The following is a 20,618-nucleotide window of genomic DNA, read 5'->3' as shown; positions in this document are numbered from 1 at the left end:
GAATTAGTCCTTAACTGAGCAATAAGAATTTTGGCTCTCCAAGAGATATTGGTCTCTATGTATGCTTTTGGTTGATGATTATGAGTGGGATTAAACACTTCAATATAGTAATTTTTCTTTCTTCCTAGCTCCTTATCCCAAGTACGTTTGTGGAACTTTTCCATAACAAAAGCTTTTATCTCTTTGCTGTTTATGGGACACGCATTCAAGCAAATACCCCATTTACTAAACCATTTGTTATTTTGCTGCATCCAAGTTTTTTTGCTCTTGCACAATCTATCATTAAATGAAATGAAATGATATTTTAAGGTTCATGAGACTAAAAATAGTCTATGAGACCATTAGTTCCTTGTTTTTCGCTCTTTGCAATTCAGTCCTTTTCCAATTCAAATTGATGATGCGCTGACCCAACCTTCCAATAATCTCCTTGCTAAAAAGACAATGCCAAGAAACTGATGCTAACATGTTCCCATAACTTTTTCTGATGTCTTTGAATGCATCAAATTCCAAAATGAAATGTTTTTTCGATTCCACAGCCCCAAACGTGCAAAATGTGCACACCCTTTCTTCCCAAGCTTCTTTAGGCCTTTTCCACCATCCTGTTTCACACCGAAGTTGATGTTAGTTGGTCATTAATTGAGCAATAAGAACCTTTGCCTTCCACGAAATGCTAGCTCCAATGAACTCTTTTTGCTGTAAATCACACGTAGGGTTGAATTCCTCAATGTAATATTTCTTTTTTTTATCCAACTCTTTTCCCCATACTTTTTTACCTTTTTAAGAAACTTCTCCATAACAAAATCCTTTAGCTACTTGCTATTGTGGAACAGGCATTGAGTTAGATATCCCATTTTTGCATCCATGTGTAATTTTGTTTCATCCTTTCTTTCCTTATATTCTAATTGAATGTCAGTGAGACAATACTCGATTAGGGATTTCAATGAGTTGATTTGAACGCAGTTATTAATAAATTAGGTGTTATGTATTTCTATTAATTTTGCGCTGAGTGATTTGTGAGCTTTATCTAGTAGCTGTGCCATTGCACCATTGTCAGTGTTTCAATCAATGCACTATTTTAGGTATTCCTATTTTATGTTTCCAAGAATTTGATACTTCTTTGGCTAAAAAATCTGTGTTAGCGTTTTTTTCCTACTCGACAGCACCACTGTATAAAATAGCTCCAAAGCCTCCTCGCTGCGCCTATCCCTTGCATAACCAGCGATGATGGCATTCCAAGAAACAACATTTCGCTTGGGCATTTCAACAAAAACTCTGCGAGCATCCTCCAACACTTGGTATACAAGACAACAAGCGTGGTTAATATCTTTTTCTCTGATATTTCCTTCATGCATGTGTGTAGAAATTGGTCAATAATGTTCTCTAAGAGGGATCATTTTCTGTTCTGGTTTTATGTTTTTTTGAGCTTAAGGGTGATGGCATTGTACTGGAAGCTGGCTCTTTTGCTTTCTAATTTTCTGTTTTGTTTTTTGGAATGTACTGGTTTATCTTTTCTCCTTTGTCGTGGCCCTTTTGTGTGTTTTTCTGGTGCTGCCAGTGTTAGTTTTTAGTGATTTCCTCCCTGCTTCTTTTTTCTGGTGTTGATCTGATTTACTTTTCTTTGATTTCTGCGGTCTATATAACTATATGTAATTTTTCATTTGATTAATGAAAAATAAAGTTTTTTTGTGGGTCCGAGAGAAAACAAGGTAACAAGCGCAGTGGCCAAAAACAAATCAAACTTAAATATCAATAAATGCTGCGACACTGGTTGCAACACGATCTAAATAAATAATGTGGATATTTAGACCTATTTTGTGTTTAGAGAGTTTTGGTTGTATCTTTGTCATAGCCTCAACCAGAATCATTACAATTTATACAAAATGTATATTACGAAATTTCTATGTTACATGATTTTTATAGTTTTTTTATTTACTACTGAACTCTGTTGATATGCATAAAAGTGAATCATAGATGTTTCTGCTGTAATTCTCTTTTTTGACAGCATGTTTGCAATCCCATTTTGTTCATAGTACACACGGCTGTATATGATTTGATGAAAAGTCTGCTCCAAAATCTAGATGCGCCTCATCCATCAATAAAAATGAAAAAATTAAATTGAGAAGATCCCTGTACCCATTATAGGAACACTTCGGATCGGGGGCATTGGTTGGTCTGGGCCATAAATTGAGGTCATTAAAACTAACTATGCGTGCATGCCTAGGTGATAAAAAAAAGGACACAAGAAGGAACTAAAGAATATTGAAGAAATACAGACCAAGCTTTTGGACCAAAAAAAACCCTGAATATTTCTCTAAGTCATATAAGAGGCAAGTCCTGGAATTGGACCTGGAGACCCGAAAAAGGCAGATTCTTCATATGAGAGAAGAGGAATGGCGATTAAAGAGCAAGATCACGTGGGTGGCTTTGGTGATAAAAACACTAAGTTCTTTCATAAGCACGCCACAAGCCGAAGGGAAAAAAATAGCGTTTGGGGTATAGGGCACGAGGATAATAAATATATCTTTGCCTAACCAGAATTGAAATAAGTTGTCGCCAACTATTTTAGGAATCAATTTTGAGAGAGGAATCATACATTTTCAGATCAGAGGGTCTTCTTAAACCAGATACCAAATATGTTCTCAGATGCTGATAACCGATCATTGGGGAGACCGATTACGATGGAGGAATTTTGAAGGAGTTCCGAATCCCAGTGCCAAGGACAAGAGCCCGGACCTAATGGATGGGGCGTTGAACTCTTTATTCACTTGAAGGATCTGATGAGGCACAACATTCTTAGGTTTTAGATTATAAATTTTATCAAATTTTTATTATAAATTAAGTCTACTAAGTTTCATGTTAATCATTCACGTAAACAGACTAATAAGCCCTAAATTAAAAACTCCCCCAGTAAAGAACACTGTAAAGTCATTGCCCCAAATTCTAACTGAATTCTTATCAGGTTTAGATTACAAATTTTATCAGTTTTCTATTATGAATTATTCACGTCATGTGTGATGCATTAATGTCAACGGAACAACAAGCCCTAAATTAAAAACTCAACCATATTACAAATTTTATCAATTTTTAGTATGAATTACTGCAAGTGTGAAGTATTAATGTCAACGGACCGACAAACCCTAAATTAAAACTTAATCATTAAATAACATTTTAGAGTGATTGAATCCTATTTTTCAAATTGAATTGCTATCAAATTTTAGGTTATAATTTTTATTAGTTTTTAATGATCAATTAGTGGACTAAGTTTCATGCGAACACACCAGTCTTATATTAAAAACTCAAATCATTAAAGGATAATGTAGGGTTTAGCTAATGAGTCGACTTAGTTTTATATAAACCGACAAATAAACCCTAAATTAAAATCTCAAAATAACACTGAAGATTTATAATAAAGAGAGATAGTATGATGATTTTAGAATTTAGAAGTTTGGGTGATTCCCTAAATTAAAATCTCAAAATAACACTGAAGATTTATAATAAAGAGAGATAGTATGATGATTTTAGAATTTAGAAGTTTGGGTGATTTGAGGATTCTCTGTAAGTATATGAAATCATAAGTGTGGGAGAAGTTAAATTTTATGTACACATTATATTTTATATTTTAACATTTTTAATATAAATTGTGAATAGAAGATATATATATGTATAAGATGGATTTTCTTAATTTTACATCATTATTATTTGGTAATTTATACATTTCAAAAGGTTGAAATAATGTTTATGAGTGTATACTAACTATATTTACTAATGTAATCGTGCTAGTAATATTTAAGGCACAATTTTATTATAACGTGTCAGTTAAATATGCTGAATGTCACCACTATAAATTTTGATATTTGAAACACAAGTTTGAACCTTGCCGAGTCCTCCAACAATACCATGATAATTTATTATCATGAGGTGGGTAACCAAAAGACGTGGTAGATATGCATTTTTGTTCAACATTTGTATAACAAGAGTAACTAGGGTGGCGATGTCCTTGCTAATTATTTGTATTGAATAAAGAAACTTTGCCAACCAAAATTATTGAAATCTTGAATGCTGCCTCTAAAATGGGTATGGACAAGCCCTTAGAAGTTGACAATGTTGTAAGTGGTAATAGTTTTCCCTTGATACATGAACTAGTATCATGTATGTAAAACACTTATAGTTTCATTCTTGATCTAGGATAGAAATCAAATGCATTTCAAAAACAATGTTAAAGTACCAAATTAAGAAAGAACAATGCCAAGTGTGCGTCAACAATTTGTTATAAATTTAGAAAAGACATTATTAAAATGTTGTAGTTTATTCTTCCTCTAAGAAAGCAAATGTACAATTATTACATATATTCCCTATTAACTTTAACATATTTAAAAGGTCCATTCTTTTCATGTAGATATTTATTAGCAATGTGTTTTGTCTTGATTAACATCCCAAGACAAAGTGACAAGAGAGGCGAATTATCGTGTGGCAATGTGCTAATTGATCCTTAGGCTAAATACCATCTCTATATGACTGAGATTGAGATTGACATATTGTCGAGAATAAAATGGCTAAATTTTATAGTTGAGACTAAAGTAGCTAAATTCCTGAAGGTGTTATTGATTTGTTTAAGGTCTGATAATGTATTATTCAAATAATTTTAAGTTTGGTTTTTTTACTAATATTTTGTTACAATTATGTTTGGGAGCATTTTCAGTAATAGGTATTAGGATGTTGATATTGAGTTTTATGACCATTATTTTTAGGTCTAACAATATCAATATCCAAAGTAAAGTTTTATAGATTTATAGGTCTAAAAATATCAATATCCAAAGTAAAGTTTTATGGATTTATAGTGGCATCAAAGTTTTAAGGTCACAAAGAAAATCAAGCTGAGTTATTTTTAATGATGGAAAGCTTAGGCAATGCGGTTTTCGTTGTTTAAATCTCTTACTACATGATTTTAATTTCTTTTCGTTATAAATATTTATAACTATTTCTTGAAATTATTTATATATTATTTATATATCTTTTAAGATATGTTATCCACATCATTTGAATGGAATACTCATTTGATTAATATGAAGTTGAATTTTTTGTCATAAAAAAAGGCCCCGGTCATACAATATCAAATGTTTAAATCATTTGTATAATTATCTTGCTACATAAGGATATCACTTTGTTGTAACTATTTATTGCTTGTATTTATTGGAAAATTATTTAAGATACATTTGTCATGCAACTTGAATGAAATCTATGTAATGATTTGAGAATCAATTTCATGCACCCACTTGTTAATGACTCATATAAAGAAGCTTATTGTTGATATTGTTAGACCCACCTATTAATGATTCTTAAAGAAGTTCATTGTTGATATTATTGGTTATAGAAAATAACCAAAAATAATATTAAATTGGTAATTTGGCAATCCATAAATATGTCTAATTTTTTTGTTTTATATATATATATATATATAAAAGTAGCATACTTATCATTTAGATGACATTAAGTATTTTTTTTGCTATATACCTAATTTTCTATAACATATATGTTGACATGAATGATACAAATAGAATAAAAGTTACAATATTTTGAGTTTAGTATTCTGAGTACTAAACTGTATAATATACATCATTTCTCTTAATATAAACAGTGTATAATATACCTCATTTCTCTTAATATAAACAATGGGCATGGAGAAAAGATCCCTATCTAAAAATAATAATGACAATATGAAAAGTATAATATGAAACATTGATATTATAATGATATTTATTTTAAATAATAATAATAATATATATTTTTTTAAATATGTATTTTTTTTAATGATAATCAATTAAAAGAAAAAATCTTAATCAAATCCAATAAAGTGAACAATAAATACAAAAGGGAGAAAAGCCAAATGTTAATAAGAGTTACTTAATTATGAGTTTTAAAGAGGAATTTACAATATTTACTAAAAAATAATTTCTAACTATAAAATTATATAATATGATAAACATATATATATTGGGAAAAAAATTAACCTCTTTTTTAGTTTGAGGGCTAGAGTGAGGTTGTTGGTACTATGCTTGTAACAACCTTGGTGAAAATTCTATGTAATAAAAGTTAATAAAGACAAAAATAATAATCACGGTTGATGGGACACTTATTCCAAGTTGAATGTTGGGCAATACATCCTGGTGTGGGTGTTCATTTGGTTTATTATGGCTAAGGAAATTGACAAAGGCAATGGCTAAGGCTTTGGAAAGGAAAAATGGCGTTTTCTGGCACTTGTATTTATGAAAATAATGAAAATTAGGAGAAAAGGAAGGTGAAAGGTCACAGGTTACATGTGAGAAGGAAATTGAAGGGAAATAATGGAAAATGAAGAAAATAGAGACCTAATTGATAAAAAGGCTTCTGAGGATTAGTTTGTAACCTTTTGTCTGTTCAGTTTTGGAGCTCTCTCATTATTCTTTCTCTCACTCTTGGACATTAAAAGTTTTCTTGGAGCATTTTGGCATTGGATCAAGAAAAACAAAGAAGCAAGGGGAAGGAATGATCAAGCAAGGAAGAGCAGGAACAAGCAACTACAACATGATTCTTTGCATGTATCGATTTGCATGTGTGTTTTCCTTGCTAGATTTGGCATGCATGGTATTGCATGTGGTTCTTTTGCTATTATGGCATGGGTTTTGCTAGGCATGATAGTGTTTTCAGCTTATCCTTGCCATTTCTGGATAACCATGTTGTGATGGGGTTCTCATGTTTTGGTTGAGATGGATTGGTGGATGGATTCGAAGCTGAGTGAGGTGGATCTCCGAATGATAGAACACATAGCCTAGTGCTCCCTGAACCAGGCCGTGGATCACGGTAAATCCATTGGCATAATAACCCTGAGCCAAACTATGGGTTGCAGTAAATCCAGGATTGTGTTGCCTCGGTGGGCCTAGGAATCCTTCCCGGTGATTGGAAGGATATATAGTAAATCCAAGAGGTGGATTGCTCTACGTTGGACCTAGTAATCTCAGGTTGGGATATGTGGTAAAGCCTGGAGAGTGGGTTTCAGTTTAGGGCCTAGTGATCCGGTGTGGATTGCGGTAAAGCCTGAGAGACTAGGAGATAAGAAAATTCCTCACGGCGTAGGTGGAGAAATCCGGTGGCATCAATTCTTGTTTGGCCTAGTTATTAGGTGGAGATCATGGTAAAGCATGTTATTACATGTTTATTATGTTGGCCTAGTGATCTGGGATGGATTATGGTAAAAACTAGTTTCTATTGATGAGAGTGAGGTGGTTTAGCCTCGGGATGCCCTGGTTGGTTCTTTTGGTTTGAGTCCCACATTCATGCTTGGAATATGGCATGGGGGTGAATGGTTGAAGAGAGATTTGGCTCAGCCATTCTATGGTTGGGTGGAATGTGGTAGTCCCATCCTAGGTTTGGATTTTGCATCATCAATATGAGGTTATTTCTCCTTATATTTCTATGAGTATTATACTGGTTTATATGTGGATCATATGGCTGTGATTTCCTTGGTATTTCTATTGCTATTATGCTAGTTATGTATATGTTTTATGACAGTGGCTATGTATGGCTCTCATCATGTTTTTACTTGTAAATGAATGAACAATGCATCTATGACCTAATAGATGTTAATGCAACAAATGATGCAATGGAACAATGCTTCATATCGATTCTCAGATAAGTATGAGATCCCTATGCTTAAATATGTTGTCTACACCTGTAGATTACATATTTGTGATATGTTTGATGAAATGCTTGGTTAAGGGCTTGTTCAACTATTTACATTTGCATCATTGTTTACCTGTTATCATTTTGTTCTAAAGGTGTTATTCAATTACGAGCAGTGATCTGGGCTTTGGGCTTGAAAAAGTGGCTCAAATCCCGGGGACCCTGGCACAACATTGGGAAAAATAGTTCTTAGTCACTGACATGCCTTCGCATGAGAGTGTCCAGAGCTTCTTGGACATTGTCAGACCCATAGCATGGGAGCGTCTAGAGGTCAAAAGGTCTAAAACCTTAGTGGGACCCAAGGAATAGCTACCTGAATGGTTGAGATGGTTCTTGAGAGTCCTATAGCTGATGTGGAAGATTTGTATGTTGTGTTTCCATCGATTCCACTTCTTTAAGGCCACATAGGAGGTTGAATCCAATCATAGTAGCCTCTAGTCACATGTTTACCCCAGTTGGATGGTTACTTGGGCAGATGTGGGAGGAGGCTATTACAATGCTAGCCCATAAGGATACTCACTTAACAATTCACAAGGCTCTAATCCAATACAACATCATCTCACTAGTGAGGATTTGAACCTCCATTAGAAAGATAACAACCATTCTGCTCGACCACAGAAAATTATATATATATTTACGTTAACAATAAAATAAAATATATTTTATATTTTATTTAAAAATAAATATTTTCAAATATAAAGTCATTTTACATTATTCACATCCATTTCATATTGTGTATTCAAACTTTATTGCAAAACCATTGTATAATTGAAAAAGTGGTCCACAAAAGTTATCCATTTTGTCATAAAGGCAATATAAAAAGTGCACAATTCCATAACTATGTATTAAAGAAAGATTGAAGAATGGTTATTGCAAGTTTAACTAACTATTTTTCTTGAAATGTGTTGTAATGTATTTTTTTACTACCATTGTAAACGAGAGTTTTATAATATATTGTTTTAAATATTGATTTAATATATTGTATTTTTTGTTATATTGAGAAATGGTAAGAAAAAACAAGATGTTGTGGTTAATACATTACCTCATTTATTTAATTATGAAAAAAAATTACATTGATATATAATTAAATTAAGATATAATAATTAATTAATTAATTAATTTGTAATTGTGTCTGAGATTAGTATATGCATTGTGGTATGCATGAGACATATCTACATGTGTTACATGTGCAATCATATCAACTTGACTACTAAGCAACTCAATATTGATTCACAAAGAACTGAAGCTATCTTGGATGTGTGGTGTCAATAAGACCATACAATTCAACCCTTCGTTCAAGAGGTCTCTCCTACTTACCAAGGAGACATGGATGTTAGATGGCTGCAAAGCCATTAATTGAGGTCTTTGGTTTGCATTTGGAAATGTTAGTGGTTCAGATTATAGATAAAGATTAATAGAGATGCAATTTTTGGTGGATGATATTACGACCAAAGACTAACAAAGAAGATAAAAAAGGATCGCTCAATGATTAAGTGATGGCATGGTATCTAGCACTTGAAAGCGGTAAATTCTAATTTCTAGCTAAGGTGTAAAATCATGAGGTAGGTACCAAAATACTACACACTATTACCATTGTACAATAAACACATCACCCACTCACAACACAATGCACTTCAATCTTGGTATTACAATATTTCTAAAAGCAAAAACTCAATGACAACCTTATAATGGTATAACCAACATCTATCCATGATAAATTTATGTGAAGCACATGTGTTTTCAAATTAAATAATATTACATATATACGAACAAAATCCAACAAGTAGATGAGAATACAAAGAAACATTTCTATAAACAATTATTTTTGTTTAAATCATTCACATCTTAGCCCTATTATTTGCATCATCCACACTTGATGTTGATTAGATACTTTCTGAGACCTAATAAAGCAACATGTGAATATGTATTGTGAGGCTAAGTCATAGCTTGACATTTTATACTCTATTATGGTAATTGGCATGATTGTAGTGGGACTTATGTTGTAGATTAAACCTACTACATACCAAGGGATATTTGACACACCTCCATAGTGAAACTAGGATAGAATCAATGCAATGTTGTGCCACTAATATTAATTTCATGATAATATTTTAAGGGTTACTGATGTCACTGATATTAAATCTATGGGTTGGGAATGCATGACAAAATGTTGTTGGTTGTTTGCTAAATTATATAATATAAGGTCCATGTTTCTATTTTTCTTAGAAAATTACAAGGTCAATGTAAATTTTCTTGTGAGGCTTAGTCCCTTATACAACCAGTCCCATGCCTTTTTAATCTTTCCCAATAATAATGACACGCAAAGTTGTAATTTTTTCTAGGTTTCATTGAAATTTTCTTGATTTCGATTATTTATGGAGAAATAGTTGCTTAAAAAAAACTGACACAGGTATCAAAATGATATATGAGTTGGCTTGATTCATGATGATTTTTATTTTGTGCAACATGGACATGTTGGGTTTATTCTTGATTTCTCATAGGTTTATGTGGTCTTTATTTGTGTTTCAAATCTCTAGAGTCTAAGCTGAAGAAGCTCAGGATGAAGAGAGAACATATCTTACTTAAAGAGTAGTAAAATATGACTTAAAAACATGTGTCCCAACAAGAGCATGAGAGAAGTCCATAAGAAGAAAGTAAGGATGGGTTTCATATGTGCCCTGAAACACATGGTGAGCAAGATCTTCCCTTAGAAAGTGCACAACCCCTTTCTATTGAAGGGCTCATATCTCAACAAATAGATGGGAAAACACTTGAAAAGGAACCAACCAAGCCTAAGACTATATTTGGGCCTACGTCTCCTCAGGATTTGCATTCACAATTTTCAGACTGGATCCACCTGTTTTCAGTATCAACATAAACAATATAAAAAATTCTTTGTTGTCAATCTGCAATACTGGCACAAGGTCATCAAAAACAATACCAACTTTTCTTTCTCAAGGGATCAAATCCTAACTCAAAAACATACTTTCTATGGAAAACCTTGCATAAATACTGCAAAAAAACCTTGTCATAACAACTCTCCTCAACCATATGAAAAACCATCAACAACTAGATACAACTATCATTGTCAAATCTAGACTCGTCAACAATCATACAAATACTAACATCATATAATACAATCTCTCATCATACAACATCTTAAGAATGACATGCAACAAATCAACATATACTTGCAAACCATAGCAACCTTGTTCTTCTTCTGTTCAACATATATGCCTTGTGAAGTAACTTCTGTCCAACCCTAACAGTAATCATATCTTTGCCATACAAGTCATTAGATTTTTCTAATAGTATCAAGCATATCAAATTACCTACAATATGAGTCCTTAGCTATGCCCTAACAACATGCATACATTAGCAATCTGTCTCACATGCTGCACTCAACAATTAAGGCTTTGCCCAAAACATTAGTGCTGAAAAAATTCAACAACTTAGTTTGTTCTACAACATCCAACAATACTATCATCAAGCCCTCCCAACAAAAAAAACTAAGATTCACAAGATCCATGTGCACTTAATTAGCAATAAACAATACATAACAACAATGTGTACTCAACGTCTCGAGTAATATGAATCCATTATGCATCAAGACTACAACAATGCTTAGTGCATTATAATAACCCAAATAGTAGCATCACACACCTACTACAACCATACCGACAAATACCAATAATTCACAAGATCTAAAATAGCATAAAAATAAACGTCACTCCACATAACGATAGGTCATTATCCTTTGCAAGAGATGGCTACATAACTTCTAGCAAACTAAGTTTCACTATATCAATAAAAGGACTGGTTGACTCAACAAATATAACCCATAGAGGTCCGAGCCAAAAGAGTTTAACACTTCATAGTACGGTGCCTCATATGGTGGCCTAAAATTACCTTAAGGAGTGCTCAACAAATGTAATCCCAAAACTCTGAACTTACCTTAAAGAGTGCCCAACAAATGTAATCCCAGAACTCAATTAACCCTAAGTAAAATGACTATTTAGATCAACGAGATTAGCTTCAGATCATAAAAAATGTACCATATACAAAGATCATCCCACATATTTGCAATGGATAGGATCTATCAGACAAAAGGTTATGAAGGTGTTTCATACAACTTGCACTAGGTGAGCTTAATGCCAGGTTAGAAAATAAGCCAAACAATGTTGCTTAATTCATCCAATGATCTGACCACATATGTTGCACATCTTGGATCTCATACAGTGAAAAAAATTCAGATAGATACAACTCTGTTAATGGTCTAAAAATATTACTGTCACATTGCTAGGTCACATGATTCAACATTACAAAGTTTTTCCTTCAATTCAAATTGAAAGATAAGTGTGTTTTGTTGTTGTTCTTTCAAAAACGCGTTGAACAACCTACATACACATACAAGACTAATCAATTCAACATCAAACACCAATAATCACGGACATCAGTAGACTGTCCACTTCGCTTAGATATCTGGGACACATACTAAATGAATTTGTCTGCAAACTATGCTTTAGAGTACACCATGCATTATAGAACTATTGAGATCACAACATTAATAACCCAGAAAATACTACTGTAGCATCAAATATTTAAATTTTGCATACATACAACTGAGACAAGTCAATGCTTTGACTAGTTGACGCAATAGATCATGGGGGCCTACAAATTAATAATTACCACACAACTGCAAATTGAAATACACACTATACATATGCACATAAATATTTAGAAATAATTCATTAATAAATAAAATATTATACAAGTGGAACAAACCCAAAGTAGGCTCTAGATCCTAAAAAACTCCCAAAATATCTCTCATGATCCATAAAATATCTCACCTAATCCGTTATCTCTAGATAAGATCTGACTAACCCTCAAATCTCTCAAATCTTCCAAAATAATCTCGAACCTTCTCCTATTTACAATAATTCTTATTCTTTCCTAAAACTATAGGAAAATACATTAAATAATTAAATCATAACTTAGGAAACTAACTCCTTTATTAAACATTCAACCCTAGGTTAGATGCATTTGCATCAGACTCCCCAGGCAAAAGAAATTAATGTTCTCCCGACGATATGCCTTCATAAGTTGATAAAACTCCTCCTGGATCCCAAACCTTAATCTGCAACTGAGCATCCATTCTTTATTGATCTGCATCAATTGTTGTTACTTTTAGTTCCTTGGGTTTCCAAATTTGGTTTTGCAGCCTTCCGTTGATTTTGATGATGTAAACTTGAGTAGTCAAATATATCATGTTGTTGTATTTCTACTTCATCTCATGATATCTTTGTTTGTGTACTTTTTCCATTAGTTTCCTTAATTCTTCAATTTCAATATCCAATCTAGTTTCTGATTGAATTTTAGTGTTACTAGTTTGGAACATCAATTCAACATTTCCAACATTAAAATGAAAATTATATTTTATCTCAAGTTCCACATTTTTGCTGCTTGAACATTTCTCTTCTTTATCTGCAACTTGATTGGATTCATGTTCCATCAACATCTTTTCTAGAAATTGTATTTCTTCTTCACATTTCATAAGCATTTTACGATCTCTTTCAGAAATCATTTCAATAGACTGGTCTTCATCCTTGCATGAAACAAAATTAGTGTCTCGTCCATCAGCTGCAACATATCCCGCATCCACACACTAATTGTTAGATTTAAAAACATAAGGCTTTATAGTCTCGACAGATGATTCTATCCTCAAGACTTTATGCTGATCTTCTAAACAGTTTGTGGCACCATTTGTGGGAATCAAACCAACATTCATATCAACAAATTTCATTTCAGCGTTAGCATTGTCCTCACCAAGCATCGGTCCTTGTTCTGGTTCAAAAATGCATACATTCATCTCGGTTATCTAGTGTTTTTTTGCTTCCCTTAACAAAACTTTCAACTTGTGCTTTCTTTGCTCTGTAAACAACTGCAATATATCTTATCCTTACAATACATTGACCAGACATTGGGTGTCGGGCTCTATCGATCATGCACCCATTACGTTCAATGCACTTTTGATTTGACTTATGACTCTTTAACTCCAGACTTCTAATTTGGTATTAACTCTTTACATTAATGGACCTGATCCTTACATTGAGAAACTATCTCATTCATAAGATCTCAACCCCCACATAACTCTCTCCCCATTTACAAACACTACAGACTTTTCCAAAGCTCACTTAATTAACCACAAAATCCCATTATTCAAGCCAACATAATATTATATGATGCCACTTTTATAGATTTTTAAATAATTTTTTTTTAAATCTCCACTTATTCTTTCTCATGACTCCATTAAATCTCTCTCATCCAATATTAATTACCTCACACCTTATCTTTCCAAAATTTACTCTCCATGAAAAATTTACCTTATTACTCCACCAAAACTTCTTATCTCTCTTAAATTTACAAATTTCAAAAATAAATAACACACCTTCTCTTCTTTACTTTTCAAAATGTTTTTACACGAGTCTCAAAATAATTTAAAAAAACTTTATGAAATCACTTAAAAGTAATTAACCTTTCCTTTCAACAACAATGCATCTTAGCTTTTCGCTTACCACTAAAAATCCTCAATTTTTGAATAAAATAATCATTCCCACTCAAGTATTTGGTAATATGAGAAACTTCAAACTCTTTAAACCTATAATTACGTCGTAAGGCGTTTCCCTCTGAAATCAACTCCCCTTTTTGTCTACTTGTAACCTTTAGATACCCTCAGATGATATGTTAGACGATTAAGAAACGCTGAACCGTTGGATCACAAAAAAGTAGTTACGAATTCGTTGCAGGTAGGTAGGTATTCAATTTGCATAGGTAAAAGAAATATTGTTGCTTTCTCTGTAATGGCAGGCCTGGTCATTTCACCATTGGATTCCTGGAAGGATCAGCTGCTTACCCCAATGTTCCTAAAACCCCAACTTCCAAACCATAGCCTTCCATCGGCATGGAGACAAGTCAGAATGATGGGAGGCGGTCCTCGCACGTTTCCTGGCGGAGTGACCAAATGGCAGTGGAAGAGAATGCAAGAGCAGAAATCCAAGCAGCTCCTCAAAGCCTGCCTCCTGAGAGAACACCAGCTTTACGAAATGCGGAAGCGAGCAGAGCTCAGAGCAGCCACAACCAATCTTGAAAAGCCCTAGGAAAAGTCCGCCAAAGCCCCTACTTTGTTCGCCGTTACCGCTAACAAGCAGCTCCAAGCCTTGGCCGACAGGTTTCAGAAGCCCGGGGGAATCAATCTCTGGACTGAGAAAGATGGACCAGAAAGCCTCATGTGGTATAGGTAGATATGTTGCATTGAAATCATTTGGTACGTTTTATGAGGGATAAATCTGGGTGGGAGAGTTCTTGGGAAAAAAATCTTGGTGGCAGAGCATCAATCTGCAAATAAAATATCAATGGAATTCTAGTACTTGTTATCTGTAAGATTAAAAATCTGAACTGATCTATCACATTCAGAGCATCAATCTGCAAGTAAATAACAACGAGATTCTAGTACTTCTAAATTCCCAAGGTTGAAATCGAAACTAAGTTATCACCTTTGTTTTGAGATATGCCTCATTATATGGCAATCAGAATCTGTTATGTAAATATCTGAAGTGCAGCCCGTATGATTCTGGTACTCTTTGATGCTTAGTTTTGAAATCAGCACTGATTTATCTCATATGTTTTTAGACATACTTGAAGGCGTGTTCAGTAGGGTTTGTTAGGTTAAGATTTGAAGTGCATTCGAGGCTGCTAGATAGTCTAGTGGATTTATATTTTATTTGCCTGCCATTTCAGTTTGGACTGCTCAGCCAAGCCTTGTACGTTAAATCTCGACAGCCTTCACGAGTCATTTGTTATTCTTATGATTACAGTTTGTTCTTGGTGTGACAGTTTGCTCGACAGTTTGTGTAGTTTGTGACTTATGCAACATGTGATATATTTTATTTTTCTATGAATTGTTTATTTTAGGTTTCCCCATAAGTTTTATGGAAAATGTTTGAGCTTATGCAACAAGTAAAAAAGGATATTTGGTCTGGTTATTCATTCAAGTTCGAGTTTGACTTGCATCTATGGCTTGTTTGACAGTTGCAATTTTTGTTATTGGTTATTTGTCCTATTTTAGTTCTGGTGGTCTAGAAATAAATTTAACCGTACATCCATAACGAATCTATTGATTTCAGTGACTCTTGCACAATATGTTACTGTGCATTATCTTGTTTCATTGGTTTTTTAGTGTCCTATCTGTTGAAGCGAGATAGTTTTAGGAGATATATATCGTTAGGATTTAGGGATACATTGGATAACGAGAAATGGTTTCTGTACGAGAGGGAACCTTTAGTCTGGAGGTGTTTTACTTTCAACTTATAACGCCTGATTTTTTTTTTTTTTTCATTTTGATCCTTCTTTCTAATAGGAGTGAACTCATTTTTATTCACCGAGTACCAATACATGGGCATTTTCATGGTCTACTTTGCTGCCCTTATATTTCTATTTCTTGGTTCAGTGGAGAAATTCAGTGCAAAAAGTCAGCCTTGCACGTACAACAAAGAAGCGATGTGCAAGCCAGCCCTAGCTAATGCCATTCATTGGTTTAATTGTTGGGGCAATGCTTCCTTATTGGTTCTCTGCAATGACAATGAAAAGTGTTGGTAGTGCAACACTGAAAATGGTTGAAGAGGTTAGGAGGAAATTCAACACCATCCCTGGTCTGATGGAAGGTCATGCGAAGCCAGATTATGGAACTTGTCTGAAGATATCAACTGATGCCTCGCTAAAAGAGATGATTCCTCCTGGTTGCCTTGTGATGCTTACACCTCTCATTGTTGGTACTTTATTTGGTGTGGAAACTCTATTAGGTGTCCTTGCTGGTGCTCTTGTATCTGGTGTGCAGGTAACTGTTGTTCTAGGTGTTAATACTTTTATTTCTGTCTGTATACGCATCTCCCTAACCATGTGTATTCAATTGGATATCAGGCAAATGTTGCTCTATGTGTTAAACTTTTATTTCTGTCTGTATACAGATCTCCCTGATCATGTTTAATTAAATGGGTGTTAGGTTGCTATTTCTGCTTCCAACACTGGTGGTGCTTGGGACAATGCTAAGAAGTATATTGAGGTAATTTTATCTTAATTAGTGTTGATGTTGTCTGTTATCAAAATTTTCCATATAGCACATACTTTCCATATTTGGCATATCTGACACACACCAAAACTATTTGAAATTTCCCATTAATCAGTGTTTGGACATGATGTATGCAATTGTTTTTGAGTTGAAATGTGTTGGATGGCGTTTTAGCAGAAAAATTACTTTATTTGTAATCAGTTGGGTTTATATCATGTTTAAATTAAGGTAAAATACCAAGAAGTAGATGTTTTTCTATCTCTTATATACCAGATATACCTTAAATTGCTGTTGTAGACAGATGGTTATCTATGAGAATTTGTTATATAGTTTTGTGTGAAAATAACTGCTGTTGTGCATGATATTGTTTCTTGTTTTGTGTGACAACAACCATTGTTGTGCAGGATATTGTTTCTTGTTTAAATGAATATCATTTTTTTAATATCATTAATAACCGGATATGTACACTAGCAGTGCATAAGGAACTGATAGTTATGGCTCTATCCTTACTGAATCAGGTTGCTATTTGATAGAAGCACGTATGATTACTTTAATGCCTATAAATTGCAATGGCAGACAGGCAGTTTGTAATTTTACCCTTTATATCAGTGGCTTCTCTATTAGTGATTCTAGGCTAGATATAGTGGTAGTGCAGAAGGAATATGACAGATACTCTGTTCATGCATTCTATATGAGGGGAACATCTACGGTCTTTTAGCTTGGAACTGTAGAAACTGAAAAAAAAATTGTTTTATTTGTGAAGCTTAGAGCGGTGCCTAATGTGGAATAAAAGTGCACAATTTATCCTTTATATATATATATATATATAAACTCCGCCAATATTTGTAGCTCCTATTTTGTTACTACTAGTATTGCTTTTGGCTGTCCATCAAAACGCTATTTAGTGACAACATGCTTTGAAAAAAATAGGGTTCGCTGGGGGCACTACTCTTATCACCCACTCATTTTCTAAGTGATTTGAGATATTGGTGAACCATAGAAAAGCCCAAATCTTCATTATACCTTGAAAGTAGCTCAGCCCCTATTGGGTACCAATCATGAAAAATGTCCTATACTATTTCCCCTCAAAAACAAAAAATTTAATGGTTGTTCGGTCAGATTTGGGATGGTTGTTTGGTTAAGAGGTCAACCCCTATTGGGTACCAATCATTAAAATATCCTATACTATTGTGCTTAAAAACAACTCTTATCACCCACTCATTTTCCAAGTGATTTGAGATATTGGTGAACCATAGAAAAGCCCAAATCTTCATTATACCTTGAAAATAGCTCAGCCCCTATTGGGTACCAATCATGAAAAATGTCCTATACTATTTCCCCTGGAAAACAACAATTTTAATGGTTGTTCGGTCAGATTTGGGATGGTTGTTTGGTCAAGAGGTCAACCCCTATTGGGTACCAATCATTAAAATATCCTATACTATTTTGCCTAAAAACAACAATATTAATGCTTTTTTGGTTAGGTTGATGTGCAAATAAACCACCATCCTTGTTGGAATTATGGTAACTGACCATGCTGAACTCTGTGCCTTGCTTGCTTAGTTGCCGTCTAAAAGAAGAATCAGGTGCTGCATAGTTCCCTACTCGACGGGCATCCTGAAAATGTTTACTGGTTTGAATGAAATAAGTATGATGCCCTCAAATTCACAATAAGGAAAGAAGTGTTAGCATTAGTTCTGTATCTTAGAGAACTAAATTTAAGGACTAGCGTTGCCAAGCCTAGTACGTTAAATCTTGACAGCCTTCACAAGTCATTTGTTATTTTTATGATTACAGTTTGTTCTTGGTGTGACAGTTTGTTGGACAGTTTGTGTAGTTTGTGGCTTATGCAACATGTGATATATTTTATTTTTCTATAAATTGTTTATTTTAGGTTTCCCCATAAGTTTTATGGAAAATGTCTGAGCTTATGCAACAAGTAAAAAAGGATATTTGGTCTGGTTATTCATTCAAGTTGGGGTTTGACTTGCATCTGTGGCTTGTTTGACAGTTGCAATTTTTGTTATTGGTTATCTGTCCTATTTTAGGTCTGGTGGTCTAGAAATAAATTTAACCGTACATCCATAACGAATCTATTGATTTCAGTGACTCTTGCACAATATGTTACTGTGCATTATCTTGTTTCATTGGTTTTCTAGTGTCCTATCTGTTGAAGCGAGATAGTTTTAGGAGATATATATCGTTATGATTTAGGGATACACTGGATTAATGAGAAATGGTTTCTGTACGAGAGGGAACCTTTAGTCTGGTGGTGTTTTACTTTCAACTTATAACACCTGATTTTTTTTTTTTTTTCATTTTGATCCTTCTTTCTAACAAGAGTGAACTCATTTTTATTCACCGAGTACCAATACATGGGCATTTTCATGGTCTGCTTTGCTGCCCTTATAGTTCCTTGGTTCAGTGGAGAAATTCAGTACAAAAAGTCAGCCTTGCACGTACAACAAAGAAGCGATGTGCAAGCCAGCCCTAGCTAATGCCATTCATTGGTTTAATTGTTGGGGCAATGCTTGCTTATTGGTTCTCTGCAATGAAAATGAAAAGTGTTGGTAGTGCAGCACTGAAAATGGTTGAAGAGGTTAGGAGGAAATTCAACACCATCCTTGGTTTGATGGAAGGTCATGCGAAGCCAGATTATGGAACTTGTTTGAAGATATCAACTGATGCCTCGCTAAAAGAGATGATTCCTCCTGGTTGCCTTGTGATGCTTACACCTCTCATTGTTGGTACTTTATTTGGTGTGGAAACTCTATCAAGTGTCCTTGCTAGTGCTCTTGTATCTGGTGTGCAGGTAACTGTTGCTCTAGGTGTTAATACTTTTATTTTTGTCTGTATACACATCTCCCTAACCATGTGTAATCAACTGGATAACAGGTAACTATTGCTCTATGTGTTAGAATTTTATTTCTGTCTATATACAAATCTCCCTGATCATGTTTAATTAAATGGGTGTCAGGTTGCTATTTCTGCTTCCAACACTGGTGGTGCTTGGGACAATGCTAAGAAGTATATTGAGGTAATTTTATCTTAATTAGTGTTGATGTTGTTTGTTATCGAAATTTGCCATATAGCACATACTTTCCATATTTGGCATATCTGACACACGCCAAATTGTGTAATTTGTGACAGGCTGGTGCATCAGAGCATCCCAGGGCTCTTGGTCCAAAAGGGTCCAATCCGCACAAAGATGCTGTCATTGGTGACACCATTGGGGACCCATTGAAGGACACCTCTAGACCATCTCTAAATATTTTGATAAAGCTTATGACTGTTGAGTCACTGGTGTTTGCACCTTTTTTTGCAACCAATGGTGGGTTGCTGTTTAAATTTTTCTAGCTGCAGAAATCATTTTCAAGTTGTACTAGTCAACATCATTTTTCTCTTTGAGTATGACGAGCAAAGCCTGTCCAAAATGTTATGATTCTTGGTGGATATTGCTAGTGGCAGGTTCTATTCAGAATGTTAGTTTTTTTAGGTAAATGCCTGAAGGAGGTCGTGGTTCTGGTTACTGTGTTATTGCAACTATTGGGTCAAATTTTGTATTGCCATTTTTCATGAAATATAAACTATTTGAAATTTCCCATTAATCAGTGCTTGGACATGATGTATGCAATTGTTTTTGAGTTGAAATGTGTTGGATGACGTTTTAGCAGAAAAATTACTTTATTTGTAATCAGTTGGGTTTATATCATGTTTAAATTAAGGTAAAATACCAAGAAGTAGATGTTTTGCTATCTCTTATATACCAGATATACCT

At 34.0% G+C, this 20,618-nt stretch overlaps 2 protein-coding genes across 2 annotated transcripts; both read left to right on the top strand.

Moving 5' to 3' along the window:
* Positions 1-14,598: 14,598 nt before the first annotated feature.
* On the top strand, positions 14,599-17,118 carry LOC149158604 (pyrophosphate-energized vacuolar membrane proton pump-like). Its single transcript, XM_089433338.1, has 2 exons — positions 14,599-16,609; positions 16,775-17,118. The coding sequence occupies exons 1-2, from the start codon at positions 16,295-16,297 to the stop codon at positions 16,847-16,849; spliced, it is 390 nt and encodes a 129-aa protein (XP_089289464.1). The 5' UTR covers positions 14,599-16,294; the 3' UTR covers positions 16,850-17,118.
* A 1,309-nt stretch (positions 17,119-18,427) lies between these two features.
* LOC149158603 (pyrophosphate-energized vacuolar membrane proton pump-like) lies at positions 18,428-20,519 on the top strand. Its single transcript, XM_089433337.1, has 3 exons — positions 18,428-19,652; positions 19,818-19,877; positions 19,991-20,519. The coding sequence occupies exons 1-3, from the start codon at positions 19,338-19,340 to the stop codon at positions 20,195-20,197; spliced, it is 582 nt and encodes a 193-aa protein (XP_089289463.1). The 5' UTR covers positions 18,428-19,337; the 3' UTR covers positions 20,198-20,519.
* The last annotated feature ends 99 nt before the right edge of the window (positions 20,520-20,618 follow it).

This window comes from Pinus tabuliformis, chromosome 5_2, assembly GCF_031772625.1.
Source record: "Pinus tabuliformis cultivar Carrire ecotype Pingquan chromosome 5_2, CPIR1, whole genome shotgun sequence".
In the NCBI taxonomy this organism is placed as follows: Eukaryota; Viridiplantae; Streptophyta; class Pinopsida; order Pinales; family Pinaceae; genus Pinus; species Pinus tabuliformis.
This window is presented reverse-complemented; position numbering and strand designations above follow the sequence as displayed.